The 25,189-nt window shown below is 42.8% G+C and overlaps 1 protein-coding gene across 5 annotated transcripts in view; it reads left to right on the forward strand.

Moving 5' to 3' along the window:
• Nucleotides 1-25,189, forward strand: part of dctn1b (dynactin 1b) — a 79,780-nt gene that overhangs the window by 36,233 nt on the left and 18,358 nt on the right. For 3 of the 5 annotated variants that reach the window (XM_015343824.2, XM_015343821.2, XM_015343822.2), the window contains exons 6-20: nucleotides 1,632-1,649; nucleotides 3,944-3,964; nucleotides 5,581-5,775; nucleotides 6,195-6,392; nucleotides 8,731-8,935; nucleotides 10,573-10,651; nucleotides 11,107-11,266; nucleotides 11,957-12,061; nucleotides 12,802-12,993; nucleotides 14,034-14,150; nucleotides 14,631-14,783; nucleotides 15,341-15,501; nucleotides 16,698-16,866; nucleotides 21,429-21,497; nucleotides 22,064-22,126. In XM_015343824.2, coding sequence (XP_015199310.2) covers nucleotides 1,632-1,649; nucleotides 3,944-3,964; nucleotides 5,581-5,775; nucleotides 6,195-6,392; nucleotides 8,731-8,935; nucleotides 10,573-10,651; nucleotides 11,107-11,266; nucleotides 11,957-12,061; nucleotides 12,802-12,993; nucleotides 14,034-14,150; nucleotides 14,631-14,783; nucleotides 15,341-15,501; nucleotides 16,698-16,866; nucleotides 21,429-21,497; nucleotides 22,064-22,126 — 1,905 coding nt within the window. The remainder of the gene's footprint in view (nucleotides 1-1,631; nucleotides 1,650-3,943; nucleotides 3,965-5,580; nucleotides 5,776-6,194; nucleotides 6,393-8,730; nucleotides 8,936-10,572; nucleotides 10,652-11,106; nucleotides 11,267-11,956; nucleotides 12,062-12,801; nucleotides 12,994-14,033; nucleotides 14,151-14,630; nucleotides 14,784-15,340; nucleotides 15,502-16,697; nucleotides 16,867-21,428; nucleotides 21,498-22,063; nucleotides 22,127-25,189) is intronic. The other 2 variants (XM_015343823.2, XM_015343825.2) reach the window with 2 other exon arrangements.

The following is a 25,189-nucleotide window of genomic DNA, read 5'->3' on the forward strand; positions in this document are numbered from 1 at the left end:
TAATGATACTGATGCTCAGGGAAACCCCCGTGTGTGTAATAGGAAGTTTCATGAGTATCGGCACAAAGGAGCCAGGCTCCTCCACTTCTCTCCCTGTCAGCCCACGTTGGGCCTCTTGCTTCTTATATCTATTTTTGTGCCTGGGATTTAAAATAAAAAACAAAACATCTTGACCTTTTAACTTATCATCATGATAGCACAGGCGGAATATCAGATGCCTTACAATAGATTAGGAATAATACAAATTGCTTTGCTATGAAATCACTCTGGCAATCCATTCTGGTTTTGGAAATGTCTGTGTCATGCAGTCTCAGTTAATATACAGGAGCTCTATAATAATAGGTGCTATATATATGATAAAAAGGGTGTTGGGTTTTTGCCCTTATGGAAAAACACACTCTTTCCATCATTTAAATTATGTTGGTGTTGCATAAACAGATGTTATAAAGCATTTAAAGCTGCTTTCTGTTCCCCTCTGGTAATTCCAAAGAGTATAATATGTAAATTAATTTTTCACTGCAGATTCTCACAAGTACATCAGAGTAGCAGTGTATCTGTATTTGTGCAGTTAATGCTACAGTTACAACACTTGAAGATTTTCCTGACATCTGAAATGAATGGCTGTAACCTTTCTCGCATCTCAAGGTTAAATATGCATTTTCTTAAATGATCATTAATAAATAAAAACAATTCTAGGGTCCTAAAATAATTGCTTTGACAAGTGTGTGCAATGTGCAGCTCACAGCTCAACCCACAAAAATAATCGTGCAGGTCAGAGTCCAGCCGAGCAATATTATGGTGTTGATCATCTCATAATATTGGGCCGTGTGTCGATCACTTAGGGCCAATAATAGAGTCAGCCCGCACTGTGTATTGGCAAGCAGGCTGCACCAAGGGCTTCTGCCCCAGACGTCTTTGCTCTCAGCCCACGCATATGTCACAGGCTGTTGTCCCCTGTTCCATTGTTTTGGGAAGGGACTTGTGTTCCATTCTAATTAGCTAGCAAAAGAGCTCGCAGGGTGTTGCTAGGATACAAAGGAGCCTTGCATCAATCCTGCCCCCTGCCCGCCCCCCCCCCCAGTCTCCCTCCCGAGCACAGCAAAGCTGCGAATCAATTACTGGTGCAATCCTCTCCTCCTCTCTCTGCTCCCTGTCTCGGGCGGAGCCGGAGAGGGAGGGGGGCCGTGGGTGGTGATGTAATGTGAGCGCAGGGCGGTGGTTGGAGAATCGCGGCAGTGAGGCAGAGGGGCCGCTTGCTTGCGAGAGCAGGTGCAGGGCTGCGGCCTGGGGAACGGCAGAAGATGGCACGGTTCTGATTAGCCCAGCACCGTGGCGGATTGCTCTGGGAGGGAAGAGGGATCTGTGAGCAGCTTAGGTGGACAGACAAAAGGTTCACAAAGGACAGGAAGGCAAAAAAAAATCATTTCCCCAACCCTCACCCCCTTCAAAGGGTCCCTGCAGCCATTTGCAAGCTTTTTTTTTTCCCCAGCATCTCCAGGCTGTGATACTGTACCTCGCAGAACCTGAGCCGTTTTTTTGGTGTTTCGTCTCTGTCTCTCTGAATGTGATTGTCACTGAAGGTCTTTCTCTGTTTATTCCTCTGTGTATTTTATTGCAAAATGATGAGGCAGACCCCAGCTCCCAGGAAGGTACAGAAATGTTACATTTACTGTTGATTGTCATCCATTCATTGTTGATGTTGCTGTTTTATTTGTAGCTGTTTTAATGAGATTTGAATGGTGTTTCCATAGCTCTTTTGTTATTGTTTGCTTCTTTCATCATTTGGGTTTTCTTGCACTATTCTTGTACTTTTTTTCTTAAGTCTTTGATTTACGAATCAGATACCATCACTCGATCTTTGATTCCATTTTCATGCGTAATTTAAGTTGGAACATTTAAGTGCTGATGGAAGTGTTATGTGCAGTGTTTTGCTTTCATGTGACTTGAATCATGCCTGTCAGGTGTAGCTTTGTAAGTGTTAGATAACTTTTGATTATACTTTAAGATTACAAGATATGTTTGATAATAATGGCAACATTTCATTGTTTGTTTTTAAGTAAGGTATCCTCATTGCAGTTTAAAAATGTTTTTTTAATTTTGTTCTGGAACAGAACCTAAACAGCTCAGCTAATCATTTTTGCCTCTTTATATGATTGAGATGTGTGTTCTCAATTTTAATATGGACTTTTTTTCCTTCAGTGTTTGCCTTAAACTTTAGGGTGTTTTTAACATTGGAAATGCTTAGGCATCTAAGGATGTGGCAGGTGTTGAATGTTTTGGTCCGTATATTGATAGATTGTGTCAATCATTTTCATCCTCAGCAGGAGCATTGCAGTCCAGTCAAAGATGTCTAGGACATAAGTTTTATTGTGCTGTTTTTAAAGACATGTTTGGCATTTGTGCTAGTGTTTGCTGAAGCAGAACACCTTATGTTCTATTGATCAAACATTACTGTCAAAGGCTGATAAGTTTAGGTTGAGGCAACATCTTATTGAGGAAATGGCAAAGTTTGGCGGGGTTACCTGGATGTTTCATTCCAATGTGTGATTCACTTCCAAAAAGTAAGAACGTGTTTCTGTGAAAGCTGGTTATGATCTTTAAGAGACGTTGACTGTTACAAAAAACAATGCGTTTATAATCACCTTATTCTCTTTCAGTCAACAACTGTTGTTTTTTGTTCTTTCAGTTGTTGACAGAAACATAGAATAAGTGAATATTGAATAGAATAGAATAGTGAATAATATAAACTTAAAACACTGAATGGCTTTGACCTCATAAAAGCCACACTATTTTTGTTTTCTGAAGCTTGCATTTATTTCAGAGTATTATATGGATGCACTTATACCCTAGTTTGAAAAAGTAATTATCTTTACTTCCCTCTATTCCTGAGGCATGTACCCAGTAACAGTTTATCGTATATCAGCAGATCCACAGTTATTGTCCAAAGCTGTGGAGTGTGGGATGGTATTACAGGAAAACATAGTTTTAGAGAATTGACAATAGAGCAGTTGCTCCTAAGGCTGACTATTCAGACTTTGCATAAAAGAAACTACAGTCTTGAAGAAACTACACTGTAGTTTCTTTGAGAAACCAGCTGGGGTGATTAAAAACCAATTATTGTACCAGTCTGTACAGTGCCAATGAAAGCTTGGTTTGATCTGGGATATTTGTGTTACTTTCTCAAAGAAAAGTTTTTTTTTTAGTTATTGGTAATGATGCAGGTATTGGTAATGGTGTCTCTTTCAACAATAATCTTGAGGAGTATGCTGATAAACTGTAATCTAATTCATTCAGTTTGTAAGAGTTTCTTTTTCAAAAAGCCTTATCTAACTAAAGTAAAACTAAAATGTATAATCTGCTTAAAGGAACTTTTAAATTCACACTCTGCAAGACTGACCTGACAGCCTACGACATTATCGTTATTGTTATTCTTTCAAATTAAGAAAGAATATGTGAAATCTAACCGTAGTGGAATTTCCTTCATGGATGTGTACCACATTTTGAAAACTTCAGTAGAGACCTTACAAGTGACTATTAACACTTTCAGCAGTCTTAAAGATATACCTAGCCGTTGTTTAGTTGGGTAATGGTAATGTTTTATTTACAATTGAAAGGCCATGAGGAAGACAAAGAGGCCAAAATGATTCGTGCTGCCTTGTATAACTTGTTATAAAGACAGACAACTCTCTTGGCAAATTTATTCAGCTTGTACCTGAGGCTTTCATGGTGATGTATGATGTACTCAAAGTATTACTTGGCCTGGCCGGTCTGGGCTGAGGAATGCCTGCTTTGCACATTTAGCCACATTTAACCACGACGATGTGTGTCTGTTCTCTCGTTCTCCGGTGACTGCTGGCTTTGCTGCTGGTGCTGCTTGTGTCTCTCTGTGTGTCCTTTCCTCCCTGTGTGACTCTTTCCTCTGAGCCTTCCCACTCTTCTGCAGACCACCACCAGGCGCACCAAGGTGAGCTCTCGCCCGAGCAAGGCGCCCCGCGCACCGGCCTTTTCACAGGCCTCTCTTAAATGCCAGTTTTCAGGACCATTTCACAATAAATAGAAAGATCAACAGCATCCGCTTTGAAGTGAAAATACGAATCCAACCTCAAGATTAACGCATGAAACATGCATTTGGCAGAAGGTTTGAGTATATTTAGATTTACTTTACCTATAAGCAGCGCATGCATTTTCCTTTTGGTTTCTAGGTAGTCGTCCATGATGTAATGTACCTGCTTTAAGCAGATGTGGTTACTGAAGCAGGTGCCCATATCTGCAAATGAGGAGGCTTTGATCATATCCAGGCTGTCCTAGCTGAGCATCCTTTGGAACTGTGCACAAAATTTATTGGAACCTTTTGTTTTTACTGTCATTGAGTTTTTAATCTCAATTGACATGGAAAGAAATGCCTATTTGTGTTCAGCTGAAAGCAGAGGGCAGACTGAGCCTGCCTCATACTGTTTTCATGCCAAGCCTAATTTTCTCAGAGTCTTGCTGAAGATACTGTATGTGTGGTGCTGTTGACCCTGCAGTCCAGATGACAGCAAAAAACCAACCAAAACCAACCTCTTTTTGAACGTCTGCTGTGCATTTTGTACAAATGTGAATGAATGAAAATAGTATGAAACTAATCCATGTACTAAATGATATATACAGTATATGAAAAATTATTTATTTAATGTAACAGTCTTTCAGCTTTCAGCAGTGTACTGTGTGGGCTACCATTTTAGCCTGTGTTGGGGATATGTCCCGAAGGTATTATTGTCATCTTAATAATAGTAAAAACTTCACTTTATATAGCAACATTAAAAAGTAACTTCTCAAAGTGTTTTATAGAAAAAAAAATCTTTAAAAGGATCTCGCAGTCAATACTTTATTCCATTCAAACAATTTAAAGCTACCAAAACTGCATTTGTTATTCAGCAAAATAATGTTAATAAACCCATGCATGGAAACAAAAAAAAAAGCTTTTTACAGATGAAATAAACTACCCTTTCTCTGATGTGGATAAATACTGTAGCAAGGTAGACCATGAACTTCTAATGCACTTTTGCACAAATGATGCTTTGCAAAATATTTTCAGATTTATCATCAATTGTACTGCCCACAGCTGAGTGGCGGAAAGGAAGCGAGATGGATTCTATACCTTTGTGCTGTTTGTATCTGGTGCTCCTTACGGAGCTCAGCAGTCCAGTCAGCACCCTTAATTAACTGGCCCTCTCTTCATACAAGAGACCTGATCTAGTTCATTCAGTGTTCCCCAGGGCTTCTCCTGCTCTCTGTCATTCCTCTTTTTTCAGTTTGCAGGAGTAAAGGGCCAGAATGAGTTACGGTGAAAGTTAAAATGAGAGCTGCTTGTGGGGGCTTTTAGTCGTAGAGGTGACTGATCGACAAAGCAAAACCGTCACATACAGCAGTCTCTGTTTTACGTCTGCCACCACTTTGTCCAGGTTACACTTTACATCGGAGTTTGGTTTTCACCGATGTGTCTGTGTCAGTAAAGGTTGCTAGAAGGTCTGCCCGTCAGCAGGTGGACGCACCTGCGTTGTCGCTGACGGCCTCCCCCTCTCCCTCCTGACTCCACAGCCGACACGGCCGTCCAGCTCGGCGGCCTCCAGCGGCACGGCGGGCCCCTCGGGGTCGGCCTCCGCCTCGGGGGGCGAGATGAGCAGCAGCGAGCCCAGCACGCCCGCCCAGACGCCCCTGGCCGCGCCCGTTATCCCCACGCCCAGTGCCTCTCTGCCTTCCCCGGGGGCTCCACAAGCCCCCGGCCCTAGCAAGGTCTGGTATCCCGCTTCCCGTTTACATTTACTAACATGGGAAAGACTGCAAATGGGAGGAGGCCATTTGGCCTGCTGAGCCCGTTTGAGAGTTAGTAATCGATTGGTCCGAGGATCTCTCTCCAGCTGTTTCGTGTAAGAAACCAGGGAATCAACTTCGACAGTGTGGTGGTGTCGCTTGTTCCGTTCAGTTTTGCTTAAGTTAGATTCCTTAGAATCCTGTGCTGTCCAGGAAGAATCTCAATGTGATCTCAAATGAGTTGTGTTTGTCATGTTGCTCATGTTAAATCAATTTTTTGTCTTTATATCTGAAGCTGGAGGTTATCCTTTTGGGGCCAGGTATAATGGTGTCTGTTGTGATTTCATGGAGGCACGTGAGGTGAGTGTTTACTGACTTTGATTTCGTATGGATTTCTGTAGGAGGAGGAGGCCCTGAAAGCACAGGTGAAGGACCTGGAGGAGAAGCTGGAGACCCTGAAAATGAAGCGCAATGAGGACAAGGCCAAGCTGAAGGAGCTGGAAAAGTACAAGATCCAGCTGGAGCAGCTGCAGGAGTGGAAGAGCAAGATGCAGGAGCAGCAGGCAGATTTGCAGAAGCAGCTCAAAGAGGCGAAGAAGGTACAGTACCTCACTTTCACTGTGCATTGTCTGACCTCACAGTCCCAAAAGCTGTCTTCAGATACTAATAATTACAGTAATTGAGCCCTGAGATGTTTGTGCTTGTTATTTATGAGGAGGCCACTGATTTTAGTCATGGTAATTTTTCCCTATTGAAAAAACTTTTTCAAAGGGGAAATGTCAACTAAGAATCGACCTGGCAGTGACACTACTACTCAGGAGGAAGCTTTGCTCTGGCTTTACACCATGTGCAAAAATTTAGCACCTTTTTCCTGTAGTGATACTTTAACCTGACAGTACAAATATAATTAAAGGACATCATGTCATGTAAGAGCTTCCCAGATTACAAGCTGTGACTTGCATGTTATTCTTCCTAACAAAGAAGAAACACACAGCAGTGTGTATCTTAGGATAAATAAATACCTTGCAAAAACAATCTCATAGAGAGAGCACAGGACCACGGAAATATCTTTGGAAAACATAATAAACATACTTTAAGCAGTACATTAGTTTCTGTGTATTTATATATGTAATATATATTTATATGACCCAATATATCATGGTCATTTGTAAAAAAAAAATAATAATATTTATTATTATTATATATATATATTTATATGACCCAATATATCATGGTCATTTGTAAAAAAAAAAGAATTTGAACCTGTGGGTTTATATGAATAGCTTTTGCTGTATTACTTGCATTGAATGTAATCAGAGCTTCATGTGGGTCTTAGTGATATAGAAAGGGGAGTCTAAGTGAACAAATAACACCAGAGTTTGGTGCTTGTTTAGTTTATTCAATAAACAAAATCATCCATCATCCAGTGTCCCTGTGTGAAAAGGTTAACATCTCCCTTAAATTCGTTAGCTAGTTGCACCACTTTAGCTGCAATAACTGCAACCAAATGCGTCATGTAATTGGTGATCTGTCTCGTATCACTGTGTAATAATTCTGGCCCATTCCTCCATGACACTCTGCTTCAGTTTATCAACATTTCAGGATTTTCTGCTGTTGAGGTTCCACAATTCCTGTAAGAAAGGCACTTCCCCCAAAAAGGGACTATCAAAACAAGTGATGCAAATCTGTTAAAATCTGGTTTATTCATCTTCAAAAAGTTTTCATTTTACTTTTCTCTGGATACTTTTCCTTTTCTTGCCTCACCTGTGAAAGGGTTGAAGATTTATTCCAGTCCTTGCCTGTCTTTTACCATATTACCAGTTCTACCGTTATTGCTTTTTTATTGTCCCTGTGCCTCTTACAGCCCCACGTCTTATCTAACGCAAAGCACTGGAAACAAGCATGCATTGATTAGTTTGCTCAACAATCTGCACATAATGACTGTCTGCTGTCATGCTCAGGGAGTTGAGGCAGCAGTACACATGACTGCTCATTGCCTTCTCTCTTTGAGTGGCTACTGTGACATCCGGGATGAGGCTTGGAATGGCTAAAAATAGTGTAAACAAGCCTTCCGAGGACGTGCTCGGCAGGAAATGCTCTGAGATGACGTGATGCCACATCCAATTCCAAAACATCCAAAACGTAATTCCAGAAAGTTTTGTTTTGTAATTTGAAGGTTCCAGTGTGTTTTTCCTGTATTTTTTCTTCCGATTTTGGAAAGCCCACTTTTTATTTCTCTTCTTGCTGTGGCAGCACTCCACCTAGTGGAAAAAAAAACTATTACAGATCCTCGGATTGCAAAGCTTAACTAATTCTCACAGGGTTTGCTAACCCCTGGCTGTTCTGATATGCTGCCGAATGTGAGTGTTCAATCTCATTCGGTTTTCAATCCTGTAAATATAGTGTGTCTTTATATGAGTCCTTAAAGCGCAGGCTGAATAATGCAAGGCATTTTCATTTCTGCAGTTGCTTTTGAAATACCCGGACGTTACTTTTTATGAAACTCTGAAATTGCCAAAATATCATTACACTTTCTACAGAAAGCTTCAGAACCTTCAGAAGTATCTTCAGATTAAGGGCAGAAAAAGTGAGAACTGAGCTGTGGTCCATGTGTTGAAAAGGAGACCTTTGGAAGATGGGCAGGTAGAAAGAGTTGTAAGAACTCAAATTTCTGTGTGTGGTGTGCCAACTTCAGAGAGGCAGGGGCACCCAAAGGACTTTTGCTTTGAGCCCTTAACGTGTTTCAGGAAAGGGTAAAGTGGAACAGCAGGGAGAGAGATGTGATGATCCTCACAGTCCTCACAATCCTGAGGGTCTGGGAAGATGAAGTCATCATAATGTCTAGAGAGCCCCGCAGAGGTTTTTGTAAAAAGCAGCAGGGCCTCTGCAGAAAAGAAAAGGAAATGTTGGCATTGTCTGTGCTTTTGATCCCTTCAGGAGGCCAAGGAGGCCCTGGAGGCCAAGGACAGGTACATGGAGGAGATGGCGGACACTGCCGACGCCATCGAGATGGCCACACTGGACAAAGAGATGGCAGAGGAGCGTGCCGAGTCTCTGCAGCAGGAGGTGGACTCCCTGAAAGAGAAGGTGGAGGAGCTCACCATGGACCTGGAGATCCTGAAGCATGAGATTGAGGAAAAAGGTGAGCTGCGCCCACAGTGAGAGCACCTGGGGGCAGCCAGTGCATGATCTGACTTGACCAGCATGTGGTGATGGGTCATGTTGCCACTGAAGGAGAAGGAACTCAAGACCTCGTCTGCCAGATAGGCCCTGTCTGATTCTTATAGGTTTGATGAGTGTTCAGTGTTCTCATTAATGGATACAGGTCTCTTGTTTACAGTCATACTTTGATACATCTCCTAAATTACATCTGCCATCTACATGACTGATGTGGTTTTGAAGGCATATTCTGGAAGTTTTAGAACTCACATCTGAGACAAGCTGGTCAATCAATCAATCAAGTTTATTTATCAAATGGACAAGAATACAGCGTGCAGCAGTAGTTGCCGGCAATGAAATGTCTTTTCTACGAGCTCACCGGGGTGGATAAAAATCACAAAATTAAAGTTACAAAATAAGGTGACGTAATAATAGATAATAATGTATTTGAAATTGAATAAAATAAACTCAGACAAAACTCAATATAAATAGAGCTGTATATTATGTCTGCCATTACATATCCAGAGATACTGTGTGGTGGAAAAGAGATTGATTTTTGAGTTTGTGTCATCTGTAAAATACAGAAGAAAGCAGAGTTGTTGACTCTCACAATCATTTGCATTACCCCATTGCTGAACTCTTTACAACTCCCTGTAGCACATTGTTACTCAAATAATCACTGTTACTATCCTGTTCATCTGATTACTAATGCGGTACGTTTCCCAGGGGCTTCTGACACATGTAGTGTTCAGTTCAGTTCAAGGTGCTTTATTAGCATGACCGATAGGTACAAGTAGTGTCTAACAAGCATCAAAGAAGATGAGTTTTCTTAGATTGCATAGGCTGATGAGATGAGCCTTTAATAAAGGGAAAGGAGAAGACAATAGTATGAGTGTGTTTGGGTTTGTTTTCTGATAATTAAAAAACCTGTTTGTTTACCCCACCATTCCACTTAGGCTATAGTAAAGTGTTTATAGTATTGTTTTTCTTGTCTTAGATTTCTGACATTCGTTTTCAAGATGTCAAGCTGTGAGTGATGGTAGTGGTTTTTAGTTATCATTTGAAGATATTTCTAGTTTTCTTCTGTCACTGACTTTTTGTGCTCCTTTGTAGTTTGGTATTAAACTTGACAAGCTGTGTTAATGTGATCTCTCTTTATATACATACAAGTGAGTCTATTGCAGCACATAAAAACTATAGTATGAGGAAAAAATGAATTAACTTCTACTATCTGACTCACATTTGACTGTATTTTGTAACATTTCCTATGTTCATATGAAACTTTAAATTGATTTGCTTGATTTGACATTATTTTATCTTTTTTATCTTTCATGAGAGAGGTTATAAACCTTTAAATTCATAAATGTATTCAATAATTGATTAGAATTTTAGGAGACTTGTTTTGCATGCATTAAAAAGGCTAAGTTAAGTTTTAATGAATGCAAATATTTAAAGTGTGTAAGAGTCTTTCTGAAGGCAGCAGAAATGAATTTAGGAGGCAGTTCTAGTCTGCTTCATTATGAGGTTGCAGAGCAGTGATAAGGTTTATGTTACTATTCACATCCCTGGATTTGTCAATGTGACGATATCTTCAGTGACTTGGGGTCTCCGTTCCAACAGGCTCTGACGGCGCAGCCTCCAGCTACCATGTGAAGCAGCTGGAGGAGCAGAACGGGCGCCTGAAGGAGGCCCTTGTCAGGTCAGTGTTGCTCACGTCAGGCTGGGCCTTGAATGATGGGGTGGCCGCATGTCTGACTTTGACCTCAGACCTCTTATGTTAGAATACCAGGCTTTTTAAAGCAAAAGCCATTAGAAGTCACTCGAGCCCATCGTCCGCTTTGTTTCAGGCAGCAGGGTGGACTGATCCCGTGGCGGGCGTCCCATCCAGGGGTGTTCCTGCCCCGTCCCCTGTGCATCAGGCATTGACTCCAGGTTGCTGCAGTGATTACTGGGGCTAAGCGGTTTTCCAAATAGAGGACGATTGATGGCACTCTTTGGATGGACAGCCAGTTTGCTACGTAGTAGAAGTCTGGTTGCACCTCCAGGTGCTGCCTTTTACAGAGGCGTCCTTCTGGCCCCTAGTGCCCAACCCCCCCACCCCCCCCCCCACCGGGCCCGCCGCGAAGGTCCTAAACCAACCTCCTCGCCCCGCAGGATGCGAGACCTGTCTGCCTCGGAGAAGCAGGAGCACGTGAAGCTGCAGAAGCAGATGGAGAAGAAGAGCTCGGAGATGGAGGCGCTGCGGCAGCAGAGGGAGAAGCTGGTGGAAGAGATGCAGCAGGCCGAGAAGACCATCGACGAGCTGAAGGAGCAGGTCAGAGGGCCGGAGGCCTCGCCGCCCCGCCTGGGCTCTGCGTGCTTATTGCTGTCCTTTCTTTTGCTCCATTCATATGTATACTTCAGACTGATTTTTCTTTTTTGGGTTGTCCACGATAACAGACGTCTCGTTGCCACTAAGAACCGTAGATTGTTAAACTGCCACTGATCCGTCAAGTGTGACGAGACAGACAAGACTTCCGGTTTATAACCTTCCTGATGATTTAAGTGCATCTTCCTGAAGCTTCTGTTTGAGTCCAGAAATTCAGCTCTTCTAGACTGTCAGTGTAGTTCATGCTGTAAAGTAACTGGTCTTTCTTCTTTTGATCGATATCAGCTCAGCTCATTTTTTTACAATGAAGTGATTGTACACAATATTCTATATTCACTACATAACTACATTGAAATTGTGTGGTTATGTCAGAGCTTCTATTTTGTCCATTTAATAATAATTCCTTACACTTACATAGCACTTTTCTGATGTACATCGTGTAAGAAGTATGTTCATAAATCCAGTACTCATGCGAAAGCTTTAAACCCCTGTAGGTTGAACATGCTTGAAATAGAGTCAGTTCCTGTTGATGCGCGAGATTGCCGGCGGTGACAGCTCACCTCGGATCACCGGGGTTGCTGGTGGGCGCGAGCCCGTGTGGTGCTGACGGGGCTCTGGGGTTCGCTCTCTGCGCAGGTGGATGCCGCCCTGGGTGCCGAAGAGATGGTGGAGACGCTGACGGAGAGGAGCCTGGACCTGGAGGAGAAAGTGCGAGAGCTGCGGGAGACCGTCAGTGACCTGGTGAGCCCTCCACCCCCCGGGACAGCGCAGAGCCAGGGCCTCGCCTGTTTGGAAACTCTACAGCCGACTGCAAAAGAGAAATATGGAAAAGAGCAGAGATGAGCACCTCCTGAAAGTACCTCCTGGCGGAGCGGTGGCTCTGTGGCTAAGGATCTGCGCCTGTGACTGGAAGGTTGCCGGTTCAAATCCCGCGGCCGGCAGAGGAATCCTACTCCGTTGGGCCCCTGAGCAAGGCCCTTCACCCCAACTGCTCCAGGGGCGCCATACAATGGCAGACCCTGCGCTCTGACCCCAAGCTCCTCTCCCTGTCTGTGTGTCTGTTTCTCCTTGGAGAAAAGCTGGGGTATGCAAAAAGACGAATTCCTAATGCAAGAAATTGTATAGGGCTAATAAAGAAACATTATAACATTATAACATTAAACGGATAGTGAACCTGGAGATTACTCGGTTATGAGCTTTTGAGATGGACACATTTCCTGTGAGTTGCCGTGTGCCTTAGAGCACAGCAGGGGATAAACGGGCTAATGTGCAGGGCGGACGGGTTCCATTGCACCATGCGGCTGTGCTGTCTGACTGGCCCGCTGTCCTGTCGTTTCGGGTCCTGCTTTGATAGCTCCTCGACTGGCATCCTGCCTGTTGGCTGTCCCTCGCGCTGCGGAGCGAGCGCTGCGCGCCGCGGGCCTGCCGCGTGGCTGGGCATTCTGTGCGAGTGACCTGCCGCTGTCCGTGGCTGCCCGCAGGAGGCCATCAACGAGATGAACGACGAGCTGCAGGAGAACGCGCGGGAGACGGAGCTGGAGCTGCGGGAGCAGCTGGACCTCGGGGCCGCCCGGGTGCGAGAGGCAGAGAAGAGGGTGGAGGCGGCGCAGGAGACGGTGGCTGACTACCAGCAGACCATCAAGAAGTATCGGGAACTGACCGCACACTTGCAGGTGAGGGGAGAACACCCTGCCCCAGCCTCATGAAACACACTCATGTCTCCTACGATGGATCTGGACTGCAGGTGTGTGGGAGAGCACTGAGTTGAGGTCCAGGTTTTCCATCCCAATACTGACGATGCGGTTTTGTTTATCTTCTGAGATCTCACAAAAGTCAGGATATAGGGTGATAACATTGTTGTCAGTTTATTGTTTTTTAAACCCTTTAAGGAGTGGTTAGCACAGCATGTACAATGCTTAGAAAACTTTGGTCATATTTCTTAAAATGCTTAACGAATGCCACCATCTAGTGGTGAAGCTGATGCAAAAATGTAAGAATACACTTCCGTCCTAGATGGGCTATGCCCATCACCTACAGAGCTCTGAGCACACACACATCACTGTGTTTGTCCCTGTCAGAGTGCTGAACACACACACTTCTGTGTCTGTCCCTGTCAGAGCTCTGAACACACACACATCACTGTGTTTGTCCCTGTCAGAGTGCTGAACACACACTTCTGTGTCTGTCCCTGTCAGAGCTCTGAGCACACACACATCACTGTGTCTCTCCCTGTCAGAGCTCTGAGCACACACACATCACTGTGTCTCTCCCTGTCAGAGCTCTGAGCACACACACATCACTGTGTCTCTCCCTGTCAGAGCTCTGAGCACACACACATCACTGTGTCTCTCCCTGTCAGAGCTCTGAGCACACACACATCACTGTGTCTGTCCCTGTCAGAGCTCTGAGCACACACACATCACTGTGTCTGTCCCTGTCAGAGCTCTGAGCACACACACATCACTGTGTCTCTCCCTGTCAGAGCTCTGAGCACACACACGGCTGTGTCTCTCCCTGTCAGAGGTACTTGTGCACATATGACTGTGTCCATCCCTAACAAAGAGCTGTATAGAAATGTGGTTTTCCCCATCTCCGTTAGAGGGCTGTGCACACATGGAAAAGACTGCACCCATGCTTGACAGAAAGCTGTGGTCACATGCAGACGGCTGTGCCTGCCCCCTCCTGAGTCCCTAACTGCGTGCTGTGTTTTAAGGAGGTGAACCGAGATCTGATGAGCCGACAGGAGGCGTCAGTGGAGCAGCAGCAGCAGCCCCCAGCTGAGATGTTTGACTTCAAGATTAAGTTTGCAGAAACCAAGGCATACGCCAAGGTGAGTGCTGAGCTGAGTCACCTAGAGCTGGGCACACGCTGCTTTTCAGCTTTAGAGGAGGGTCGAGTATTTAGAAAATAAAGCTGTCCTCAATTTCTTGTCAGGGTTATAAATAAAAGAAGGGTTTTGTGCAGCATTTTTTATGTTATTCAAAGAAGAAATTGCAAAAAAGAAATTGACCCTCAGTTTATAACCTCACTGTTCTTCATCCAGGTTGGTTAACCATAAATCATTTTGGGGCTCTGGTTTGGATAATTTTCTGAGCCTTTAAATAAAGAATCAGGATCCTGTATTTTATTTTAATCTGGAAGGATCATTACTTGATCTATTAATAATAGTTTATGAAAATTTGGACTGAAAATAATTTTACTGATTTCTTAATTACTGACCTGTTATTACCTAATTAGTCACCTTGTTTCACCCACATCCTAAACACTGGAACAAAAGCTTCATGTATACCCATGCCCTCTGCGTTCACAGGCTATTGAGATGGAGCTGAGGAAGATGGAGGTGAACCAGGCCAATAGGCAGGTGTCTCTGCTCACGTCCTTCATGCCGAACTCGTTTCTGCGCCACGGGGGAGACCACGACTGTATTCTGGTGCTACTGCTCATCCCCAGGCTCATCTGCAAGGTATACTGGAGCTCTGCTTGAGAGCTTTGGTACCCTCTCTCTATTCACAGCTTATAACTGTCTGCAAGAGCCTCACGGGGTGTCATGAACGGGTCATTAGAAAGGTTATTAACGAGATGAGACCTTTCAGCCCGTCTTGCTCGTTTGGTTGTATATCATGGGAGTTTAATAGAATGCTGTCCCTTGGAATGGAGCAATATCTGTTTTATAACGAGGTGCCAAGCATTGTACACATTATTCTAAATGAGGTCTAACTAATGCCCTTCTTTAAATTTTACTCTGCACTATACATCCTAACACTCTTTGCTTTTTTTATTCCTTCACCACATTGTTTAGAAGATATAAAGGATGTGTCAGCATTTACACCATCGTCTTTTTCATGGGTAGCCTCTTCAAGGTCAGCGTCTGCTGCTTTCTGTCCTTTGTTGCCTGCGTGTAACAGCCGCCGGCCAGGCGTGTGCCCCGTCTGGGCCTCCGGCGCGCACCTCCGGCCGCAGCTGCGGAGAGGCTGCTCTGACCCTGGCGTGTGCGTGTGCGTGTGTGCGTGTGTGTGGCAGGCGGAGCTGATCAGCAAGCAGGCCCAGGAGAAGTTCGACCTGAACGAGAGCGGCGTGGAGCGCGCCGGCCTGCGCGGGGCGGCGGGCGAGCAGCTGAGCTTCGCCGCGGGCCTGGTCTACTCTCTCAGCCTGCTGCAGGCGACGCTGCACAAATACGAGCAGTACGTACAGTACCTCCCGCGGGCCGGGCTCGCACTTGCTGCGAGAGAGCATTTTAACAACCGTTTTAAAACTAGTGTTGGAAAAGTGAAATATTAATAAATCAGATGCAGAAAAATATACCGTGATAATAAACTTTTTAAATGTGTTCATCGGGTGATGTTTCCCCTTGGTAGGTACTAAATGCAACTCGGCCGTAGTGTCTCTCCTTTTTGAAATATGTAATTATGAGTCCTTTTTCAAAACTGACACAGTTTTTGTTTTTTTAAATTTTATTTAAAATTAAAACGGGAAGTAAAGTTGCTCAATTTAGCTCTTTTAATGATCCAGTGGGTTTTTTTAACGTTTCGTCGAAAGGGCGATAGCAGTCAGGGAGAGCTTGATCACCAGCATGTGGCCACTAGATGGAGTACTCATACAGTACATGAGAGGCTGGAGGCTGGATGTGCTAGTTTGGTGTCTTAGACCTCCATATTTCAGTTTAACACCAGTGTTAAACCTGCTGTGGTGACTGTTTGGTACACTGATACTAAAAACCCTGGCTTTTCATCAGTGCCTTAAACCTTCCTTTTGGCTGTTTTTTAAAGATGAAAGAGTATTTGGGATTGTGTTAGCCCCTGTACATTTTTTCACTAACACGTGATTGTAAAGTTCGGATGCTACGTCTAGCAGCTGTCTCTTTCACTTTGCAGTATGATTCAACAGACTTTGACTGGTGTCTGGGAAGTGCTTCAAGCATTATTGAGTTGAAATTCTTATAGAATCCTCAACATATGAGCAGCTGTTTTATTCCTTCAGGGGTGATGTTAATGCTATTTTATTACTCTGGAATAGAGTAAGAGGCACACATTTGTTCAACGGTATGATTTTTTGATAACCTTGTTTATCCAATAAAAATGTTTTAATCTTTAGTTTTTCCCACATAAGGTCAAAGTTTATACACGAGCAAGATGTGTATCTCATGAAGTGCTTATGATTTTTTCAGGACTTTTAATACCATTTTAAACTGAAACGATCAGTGGCTGCACACTGTTAACTGTTTTGTTCCTAGACTGTGGCGCAGCTTTATGTTAGCAGGTTTCATGTTTCTCCTTAATCTGGAACATCTTCAGGACTTTCGTAGTGTTGGGGGCTTGCTGGTAGAGCAGGGTGTCCTCTCGGTCAGCAGGCTCTGAGCTTGGTTCTTCCTGCCCTGCAGAGCTCTGAACCAGTGCAGTGTGGAGGTCTACAAGAAGATCGGCCTGCTGTACCCCGAGATGAGTGTCCACGAGCGCTCCCTGGACTTCCTCATTGACCTGCTGCACAAGGACCAGCTGGACGAGACCGTGCACGTGGAGCCTCTCACCAAGGCCATCAAGTACTACCAGGTACAGCACAGAAAAACCAGGGAGGGACAGTGTAAGCGAAGTAGTGATAGTAAACCACACTAGACCATCGCCTTCATAATTCCACCTGTTATCTTTATGGATTCACTCGCCACCGATACTCAGTGGCATCTGTCTGTCCAGCAGAAATGTCTTCCATACGTTTGTTTTACTGGTGTGTAGAGACGGGAATAGCAGCATTTATTGAGCCAATAGGTTTCACATTTTTGTAGAAGAGAACTGTGCTTGTCAGCTTTGTAGAAGTGCAGGGAAAATGGTTTGTTTGTCTTGTGGGAGAGTTTTCATTCCATTACTGGTAATGAAGGTGAGATAGTGAAAAAAATCCCACAGTATGAAGATGATTTTACATTTTTATAGAAAATAACCCAAACTCATTTTCCAGATCTTGCCATAGGTTTCAGTTAACACCTTGCAGCCTCTTAAGCAGGTTTCTGTACGGAAGAGCACATACATTTAAATGTCCTGATTGTAAACATGATCACCAGAACAACCAAAACAGTCTTTTCCTTGCCTGCCATTATTTATTCATCTTGATTTTTCCTTCCTCACACTGCCTTAATATAGAGAAAAATGAATTCAGTAAAAACTAAACTTAAGTAGCATATACAGTGCCTTGCGAAAGTATTCGGCCCCCTTGAACTTTTCAACCTTTTGCCACATTTCAGGCTTCAAACATAAAGATATAAATTTTTTATTTTATGTGAAGAATCACCAACAAGTGGGACACAATTGTGAAGTGGAACGAAATCTATTGGATTTTTGAAACTTTTTTAACTAATAAAAAAATGAAAAGTGGGGCATGCAAAATTATTCGGCCCCTTTACTTTCAGTGCAGCAAACTCACTCCAGAAGTTCAGCGAGGATCTCTGAATGATCCAATGTCCTAAATGACTGATGGTGATAAATAGAATCCACCTGTGTGTAATCAAGTCTCTGTATAAATGCACCTGCTTTGTGATAGTCTCAAGGTTCTGTTGAAAGCGCAGAGAGCATCATGAAGACCAAGGAACACACCAGGCAGGTCCGTAATACTGTTGTGGAGAAGTTAAGAGCTGGATTTGGATACAAAAAGATTTCCCAAGCTTCAAACATCCCAAGGAGCACTGTGCAAGCGATCATCTTGAAATGGAAGGAGTATCAGACCACTGCAAATCTACCAAGACCTGGCCGTCCCTCTAAACTTTCAGCTCAGACAAGGAGAAGACTGATCAGAGATGCAGCCAAGAGGCCCATGATCACTCTGGATGAACTGCAGAGAACTACAGCTGAGGTGGGAGAGTCTGTCCATAGGACAACAATCAGTCTTACACTGCACAAATCTGGCCTTTATGGAAGAGTGGCAAGAAGAAAGCCATTTCTCAAAGATATCCATAAAAAGTCTCGTCTAAAGTTTGCCACAAGCCACCTGGGAGACACCCCAAACATGTGGAAGAAGGTGCTCTGGTCAGATGAAACCAAAATCGAACTTTTTGGCCACAATGCAAAACGATATGTTTGGCGTAAAAGCAACACAGCTCATCACCCTCAACACACCATCCCCACTGTCAAACATGGTGGTGGCAGCATCATGGTTTGGGCCTGCTTTTCTTCAGCAGGGACAGGGAAGATGGTTAAAATTGAGGGGAGGATGGATGCAGCCAAATACAGGACCATTCTGGATGAAAACCTGTTGGAGTCTGCAAAAGACCTGAAACTGGGATGGAGATTTATCTTCCAACAAGACAATGATCCCAAACATACAGCAAAATCTACAAAGGAATGGTTCACAAATAAACGTATCCAGGTGTTTGAATGGCCAAGTCAAAGTCCAGACCTGAATCCAATCGAGAATCTGTGGAAAGAGCTGAAAACTGCTGTTCACAAACGCTCTCCATCCAACCTCACTGAGCTCGAGCTGTTTTGCAAGGAAGAATGGGCAAGAATTTCAGTCTCTCGATGTGCAAAACTGATAGAGACATACCCCAAGCGACTTGCAGCTGTAATCGCAGCAAAAGGTGGCTCTACAAAGTATTAACGCAAGGGGGCCGAATAATTTTGCACGCCCCACTTTTCATTTTTTTGTTAGTTAAAAAAGTTTCAAAAATCCAATAGATTTCGTTCCACTTCACAATTGTGTCCCACTTGTTGGTGATTCTTCACATAAAATAAAAAAATTATATCTTTATGTTTGAAGCCTGAAATGTGGCAAAAGGTTGAAAAGTTCAAGGGGGCCGAATACTTTCGCAAGGCACTGTAAGTTGGCCCTTACATGAAATATCAGAGATTGATATAGACCTCATTAATTGAACACGTAAACATTTTTACTACTTTCACACATGCCACATCTCTCCTCCCCACCCCATGCATGCTGGCACGATCCTCTACGGCTTTCCCCTCCCAGACAAGGGCTTTATTATTATTACTTTGATCTCTCTGACATCATTAAGGACACATGAAACACTGCAGTTCTTATAAGACAGTAAAGTGCATGAAGAACAAAGTGTAGCAATACACAGAGAGGGCTGCAAACACCCAGTTTCCTCTGATTAGAAACAAATGTGGTCACCTGCCTTGCCCTGTGCAGGGAGGCAAGAATTCTCAGTGCAGTTTGGAGCAGATTTGTTTATTACGATAACCTTCGGAGAGCTATGTAGAGAAGTAACAATGCACTCTGCACAGGGAATTATAGACATTGCTGAGTGCCTTTTATACATTAACTGCAACCTTTTTCATGACTGTATTAAGAATCTAATGTTGTGTTATGGAAAACAGTCTATTTGAAATAGATATGTCTTAACACGAAGAAGGGGTGCATTCAGACACGGGAATACTAACTCTACAGAGTGTTTACAAATTTTACACATTCTTCAAGGGTCTTAGCCACCTAAATAAGGATCCCAGACCTACAACCAGTGAATTACTTTTTCTACACCTGGATTACATGATACTGATTTGCCATTTTCAGTAAATCATCCAGCCACACTTATCTGTAATCACTGGACCACAACCTTCAATTTACACATCTGGACTGTCATCACCACTGCCTCGTGTCCTTTTCCTGTAACTGTTTCTCTGGCTAATAATGAAATCATAATGTGGGGAAAATCCTCATAAAATTACTTCTTTTACAGATGATTTTTATGGCAGTGACGGGAGAGTGCTTATTCATTTAAGAACAGTAACAATGTGGCCCATTTAGACCATATGGTCGTTAGTTAATAAACTCAAGGATCTCATCTAGCTATTGGCTTTAACAACTTGACTGGGGACCCTGTTCCAGATTCCCACAACACTTTGGCTAAAGGAGTGCCTCCTGTTTTCAATTTGTGCCCTCTGGTTTGTGTTTCACTGTGTTTTCGTAAGAAGTTGCGTTACCTTGGTCAACGGCATCCATGATTTTAAATTCTTGAATCGAGTTCCCATGTGGCCATCTCTGTTAAAGACTCAAAAGGTTCAGTTCCTATCTTAAACGTCCTTTCCTTTTTCATGACAGTGATAGCTTATTTTATCCTGTGTCTTTCATGGTGCCTCTTTTCGCAGCACTTCGTAGTAAAACAGGCAAAATAGCCAAAAAGAGGGAAGTATACCCAACAGAAAGCAGTCATTTAAACAGATTTAAAGGCTATTGCATGAAAGAATTTAAGAGTATTTTTAAAGAGTTGGCTTGCAAGATCTTGTATCAGCCTGGAGATCAATCCACAGCTTTGGAGCAGCAGAAATCCTGCTATCCCAGTGTCCTGAGCCGCATACTGGGAATTGAAAGATCGGATAAAGGCTAAGAAAGTGTAGGTGCAGAGTCTCTAGATGTTGCACACCATTAATAGTAACATAACGCTGCAAAGCAAGACATTTCTGCTTTCAAAAATATCTTCATACACAGATTGTTTTTTTAGCATATAGCTTTATCTTGTCCCTGGAAGATCAAATTAGTTTTTTTTTAGTTATTTGTTTGTTGTTGATAGTTGAAGCTCTGTTTTTAAATTTCCATTCTTTATTTCATATCTGCAATTTATTGCAATCGCTGACCGCGGCCTGTCCCTCCTTTTTGAAATTTAAGTTATTTTGTTTCTTGGCAAATGTACCCATGAAAAATGAAAAGAGATTGCTTTCTCAAGGACTGTTGGGATTGACATTGACTCATTTCCAGTACATATGAGAAATCAGTTATGAAAAGAAGCAGCAATTCAGTGTAACGCAGAAGAAATAAGAATCACTTTATTTCACAGTATTATTTTCAGCATAATTTGTGTAGTTTCCTTGGGGAAATTGTTGATATTAGAACATGTAACTGTTCGACGTGACCTGTTCAGGACGAACACCCCAGGGCAGAAGGAATTGCATGAGTTGGTTGCAGGTCACTACCAGTTTATCTTGTGATGGTAGTGCATTTTTTCTCACCTAGATCATTCTGAGCATGCCAGCTCATACTGCTGTACTGAGAGGCCCGTTTCATGTGCAGGAATATTGTTCCAGGCTTAGCTGAGCTGTTCCTTTCAATCCTGAGAGGCCTGCCTTGTGCAGGAATATTGTTCCAGGCTTAGCTGAGCTGTTTCCTTTCCCTGCAGCACCTGTACAGTATCCACCTGGCTGACCAGCCTGAGGATTGCACTATGCAGCTGGCTGACCACATCAGGGTAAGTGCATAGCCATCAACACCATTACCCTTGCAGCAGTCTGCTAGCGAGGCTGCAGTAGGAATGCACCATTTACTCTGTGGGCTTGAACATATTTCAAGGTTCGTATTCAATGTTTTTGCTCTGTTAATATAAACTTCCTAACTTCAGAAAATGAGGCTAGCTGGATAATTGGATCTGGTTGTAGGTGTTGACAAGGGGATAACCCTCTTACTGAAGATAAGCCCCTTCCTGTGTTTAATTAAGAGCACCATATTTTATAAGAGCTTGTATATTAAGAACATTTCCTCTTAGAAGAGATGTTTAAACATATTGAAGATAGTACTCATTTATCTACTTTACTTGTGAGAGTGGTATCCTAATAATTAGAAAAAATAATGTTAAGGTTCAGAATGTGTAAGTCAGATTTTTTGTCTTATGTATATGTTATTGTGAGATGGTGTATGGAAGATGTACTGCCTTCATTTTAATTTCAGAAACATTGTTTACTTGTGGCTTTTTGGTCCTATTCTAACAGCTCTGGCTTCCAGTGTAAATGAGTGTCAAAATTTCTTTTCTGGTTTCAGTTTACCCAGAGTGCCTTGGACTGCATGGCAGTTGAAGTGGGCCGACTGCGGGCTTTCCTTCAGGTGGGGTTTCTTCTTCCTAGCTTAAGTGGTATATTGGTGTCTCTGAGTTATCACTGTTCGCTAGTGTGTTCACACCCTGCGATGGACTGGTGTCCTATTTAGGGTGTAGGTCCGTCTTGCTCTCTGCGCTTCCAGCTTAAGCTACAAGTTGCTGTAGCTCATGTTGGGATCAAGTAGCTTTCTGATCAAGGACAGATGGATGACTTTACTAATTCGTACTTCTTCTTAAAAAAGAGACACCTTGATACCTGTCGTGTTAAACGCATTAAAGATTTGAGGAAGATTACTTTTGTTTCTCATTCAGATGATTATTCATCCTGTTTTAACGGCTGATTTTAGATTGTTGGACCAGTTTCCACCATGGGAATCTAAGACCATTAAAGTGAAAGTCTGAATGATTTTGTACCAGGAAATGCCAGGATTGCTATGACAAAAGTGACCAGATAATCAGTCTGCTCACTTATGACAAGTCTGAAGCAGAACGACCAGCAGAATAACACAAAGAAGCAGCTGGACCACTAACAAGCACTGGAGAACTATGAAATGGTTCTGTAGGTGGACAGATAAACAAAATTCAGCCTCTTACAGACACAAACCTTTAAATTTTTTACTGGCACAGGGACTGTTCAAAGCCTGTAGGGGCCCAGGACCAGTCTTTTTGAGACACAATGTAGGGTGAGACCTCCTGAGAAAGAGATGCAGGATGTTTTCCTTCAGTCCACCGCCATCGATAATATATTCAATTTCATCCCACATCTCCCAGTTTGGGGAGGGCTCTTTACCAGTATTTCATGATGTTCTTCATTTGCATGTTCACTTTCAACACAACAAAGCAGCAGGGGGTGAAGGAATCCACCTTGACATTTTTAAGCACGGTGGACAGGAGATTTGTGCTCAGTGATTTTAAGGAGTCGGGATTTTGACAATCTTCAAGAATAAGGACAAATAACAACTGTGAAAAATATAGAGGAATCTCTGCTATGCCTATTGGGAAGGATGATTTTAGGACTCTCCCTGAGGTGTCTCATTTCTCTTGATAATGAGCTTCTCCTGCATTCCTAGCGTTGGTCTCAGAGGCATGACAGGCTTGACTTTAACAGTCTGTCAATTACAGGTACATGAAAAACGTAGGAAGAGCTCCAGTAGCTCTGCTTCTCATTCTTTGACTTGACAAAGGTTTTGTGTTCCTTTGAATCCTGAGGAACTCTGGGAGATCATCATCAAGTATAGGTTACTTCAAAATTCATGCATCTTCAAATATCGGCTGCTGTTTTGTGTTTTATACATGCAGTAATGCTTACAAATGGATATGTCACATAGACATTTGAAGTCCAGACAGGAGTTAACCAAGGATGTGTCATTGCACCCATTTCTATTTTCAGTATTCCAATATTCTCAATGTTTTCAGCACATTGCTCTGTTTGATTACAGACAAGCTTCCTGCTGGAGTGCAGCTGAATGGAAGAATAAATGCAATGACCCTAATAAACAGTCCACAACTAAAACCACTCTAAATTCTGTCATCACATTCCTGTATGCTGATAATGCGGCAGTATGTGTTCTTCATAGAAATTAATCTCCAGACAATTGCCAACATATTTACTGAGGGATATGAGAAGATTACACTTAACATTCAGTCCTCCATCAGCCAGCTCCAAATGCACACGTCCCAACACCATCAGTTCAGTTCCACAGTGAGTGTCTGGAGAATGTAGAGCACTCCCTATCCCTTTACAGAAGACTGAAAAAGTGCAGTCTTTGGCCCTGTGTTTGTAGGATGTGGGTGTTTGAGGATTGCGCTACAAAAGCTGAGTCCGAACTGATGATCTACTGGTCCATCGTCCTTTCTGCTGCATGGAGCTGAAACACAGACACCATATAGGAAACGCTTATTATCACCGTCGTTATTTATGAAAAGTTTTACACATCGAGTGAGAGGACAGCTGCACTGACCTCAGTATTCCCTCCCAAGAAGTCACCACAAACGTTGAAGCCATGATCATCTGCTGTCAGCTCCGTTTGGTTGGTTGTATTATTCTTCCTGCATAGCCAAGGCAGTCTCACCAGCAGAGAGCAGAAATGTTTCGAAGATATGCTATAAACAAACAGGTAGAAATTAAACATCTGTTTGAATTCTAGGAGGCTATGGTCCTTGACCAAACCAGATCGGAAAACTTAGGAAGCAGCCCATTTCTTTAAAGGCCCAAAGGTATCAGAATGAGAAAGCAAAGGGGGAGTGTTGATGAGAGCTTACCATGACCTCATCACACAGTACGAGACCAGATGTCTCCCAAGACACCTGCTTAGCCTGCCAGAGAGTGTGCGGTCCTACATCAGTCAAACCAGTCTCCTTCAGATTCATGGGAGATGATTAACCTCAGCTGTGGGAGAAGGCCAGTGAATGATTGAGAATGTATTAAAATGAATTCATACATAAAAAATGCTAATGTTAGCAAACAGTGTTTTGTAATGTGGATGTTTGATTTCCATTTTATTGCCATTTCACAGGATGCAAGTACAGATTTTCATGTTTAGTCCATGGTCTCGAATATACTTCTACAGTTTCTAGTAAAACTGCACTGTAATTGTTTTATTTAGCAAGGCTGAATCAGTAAAATCTGACCAAGAAAGCACATGTGCTTAAACACAGTTATGCTTCTTTTACAAAATGTAATTGACCTCATGAAATGTGAGGCACACATAATCCGCAATGAGTATCCATAACTAATTAAGCTGCCTGGAGAACTCAGGCACACAAAAATCTTCCTGAACTAATTAAAGCAATATGTGGGGGTGAGTTTACACCGTGCAGTAACTATTGTAAAAAGTGCTTTTCAGTTGCACTGAATTGTATAGCTTACAATTCAGCATACAATTCTGTTGTATGGGGTGTATTTGTAATATTGTACTAGAAAAAATTATTGAGATTATTGACGTGTCTTATGTTGAAATAGTAGTCATTAACAAAATGAAAGCCATAACATTTTAGATCAGTAGATTATGGCCGTGCCAATGTTAAATGTCTGATTATGTGTGATTATTGTCTCGTGTAACTCGGCAGCA

This window comes from Lepisosteus oculatus, chromosome 1 (assembly GCF_040954835.1).
Source record: "Lepisosteus oculatus isolate fLepOcu1 chromosome 1, fLepOcu1.hap2, whole genome shotgun sequence".
Taxonomy (NCBI): domain Eukaryota; kingdom Metazoa; phylum Chordata; class Actinopteri; order Semionotiformes; family Lepisosteidae; genus Lepisosteus; species Lepisosteus oculatus.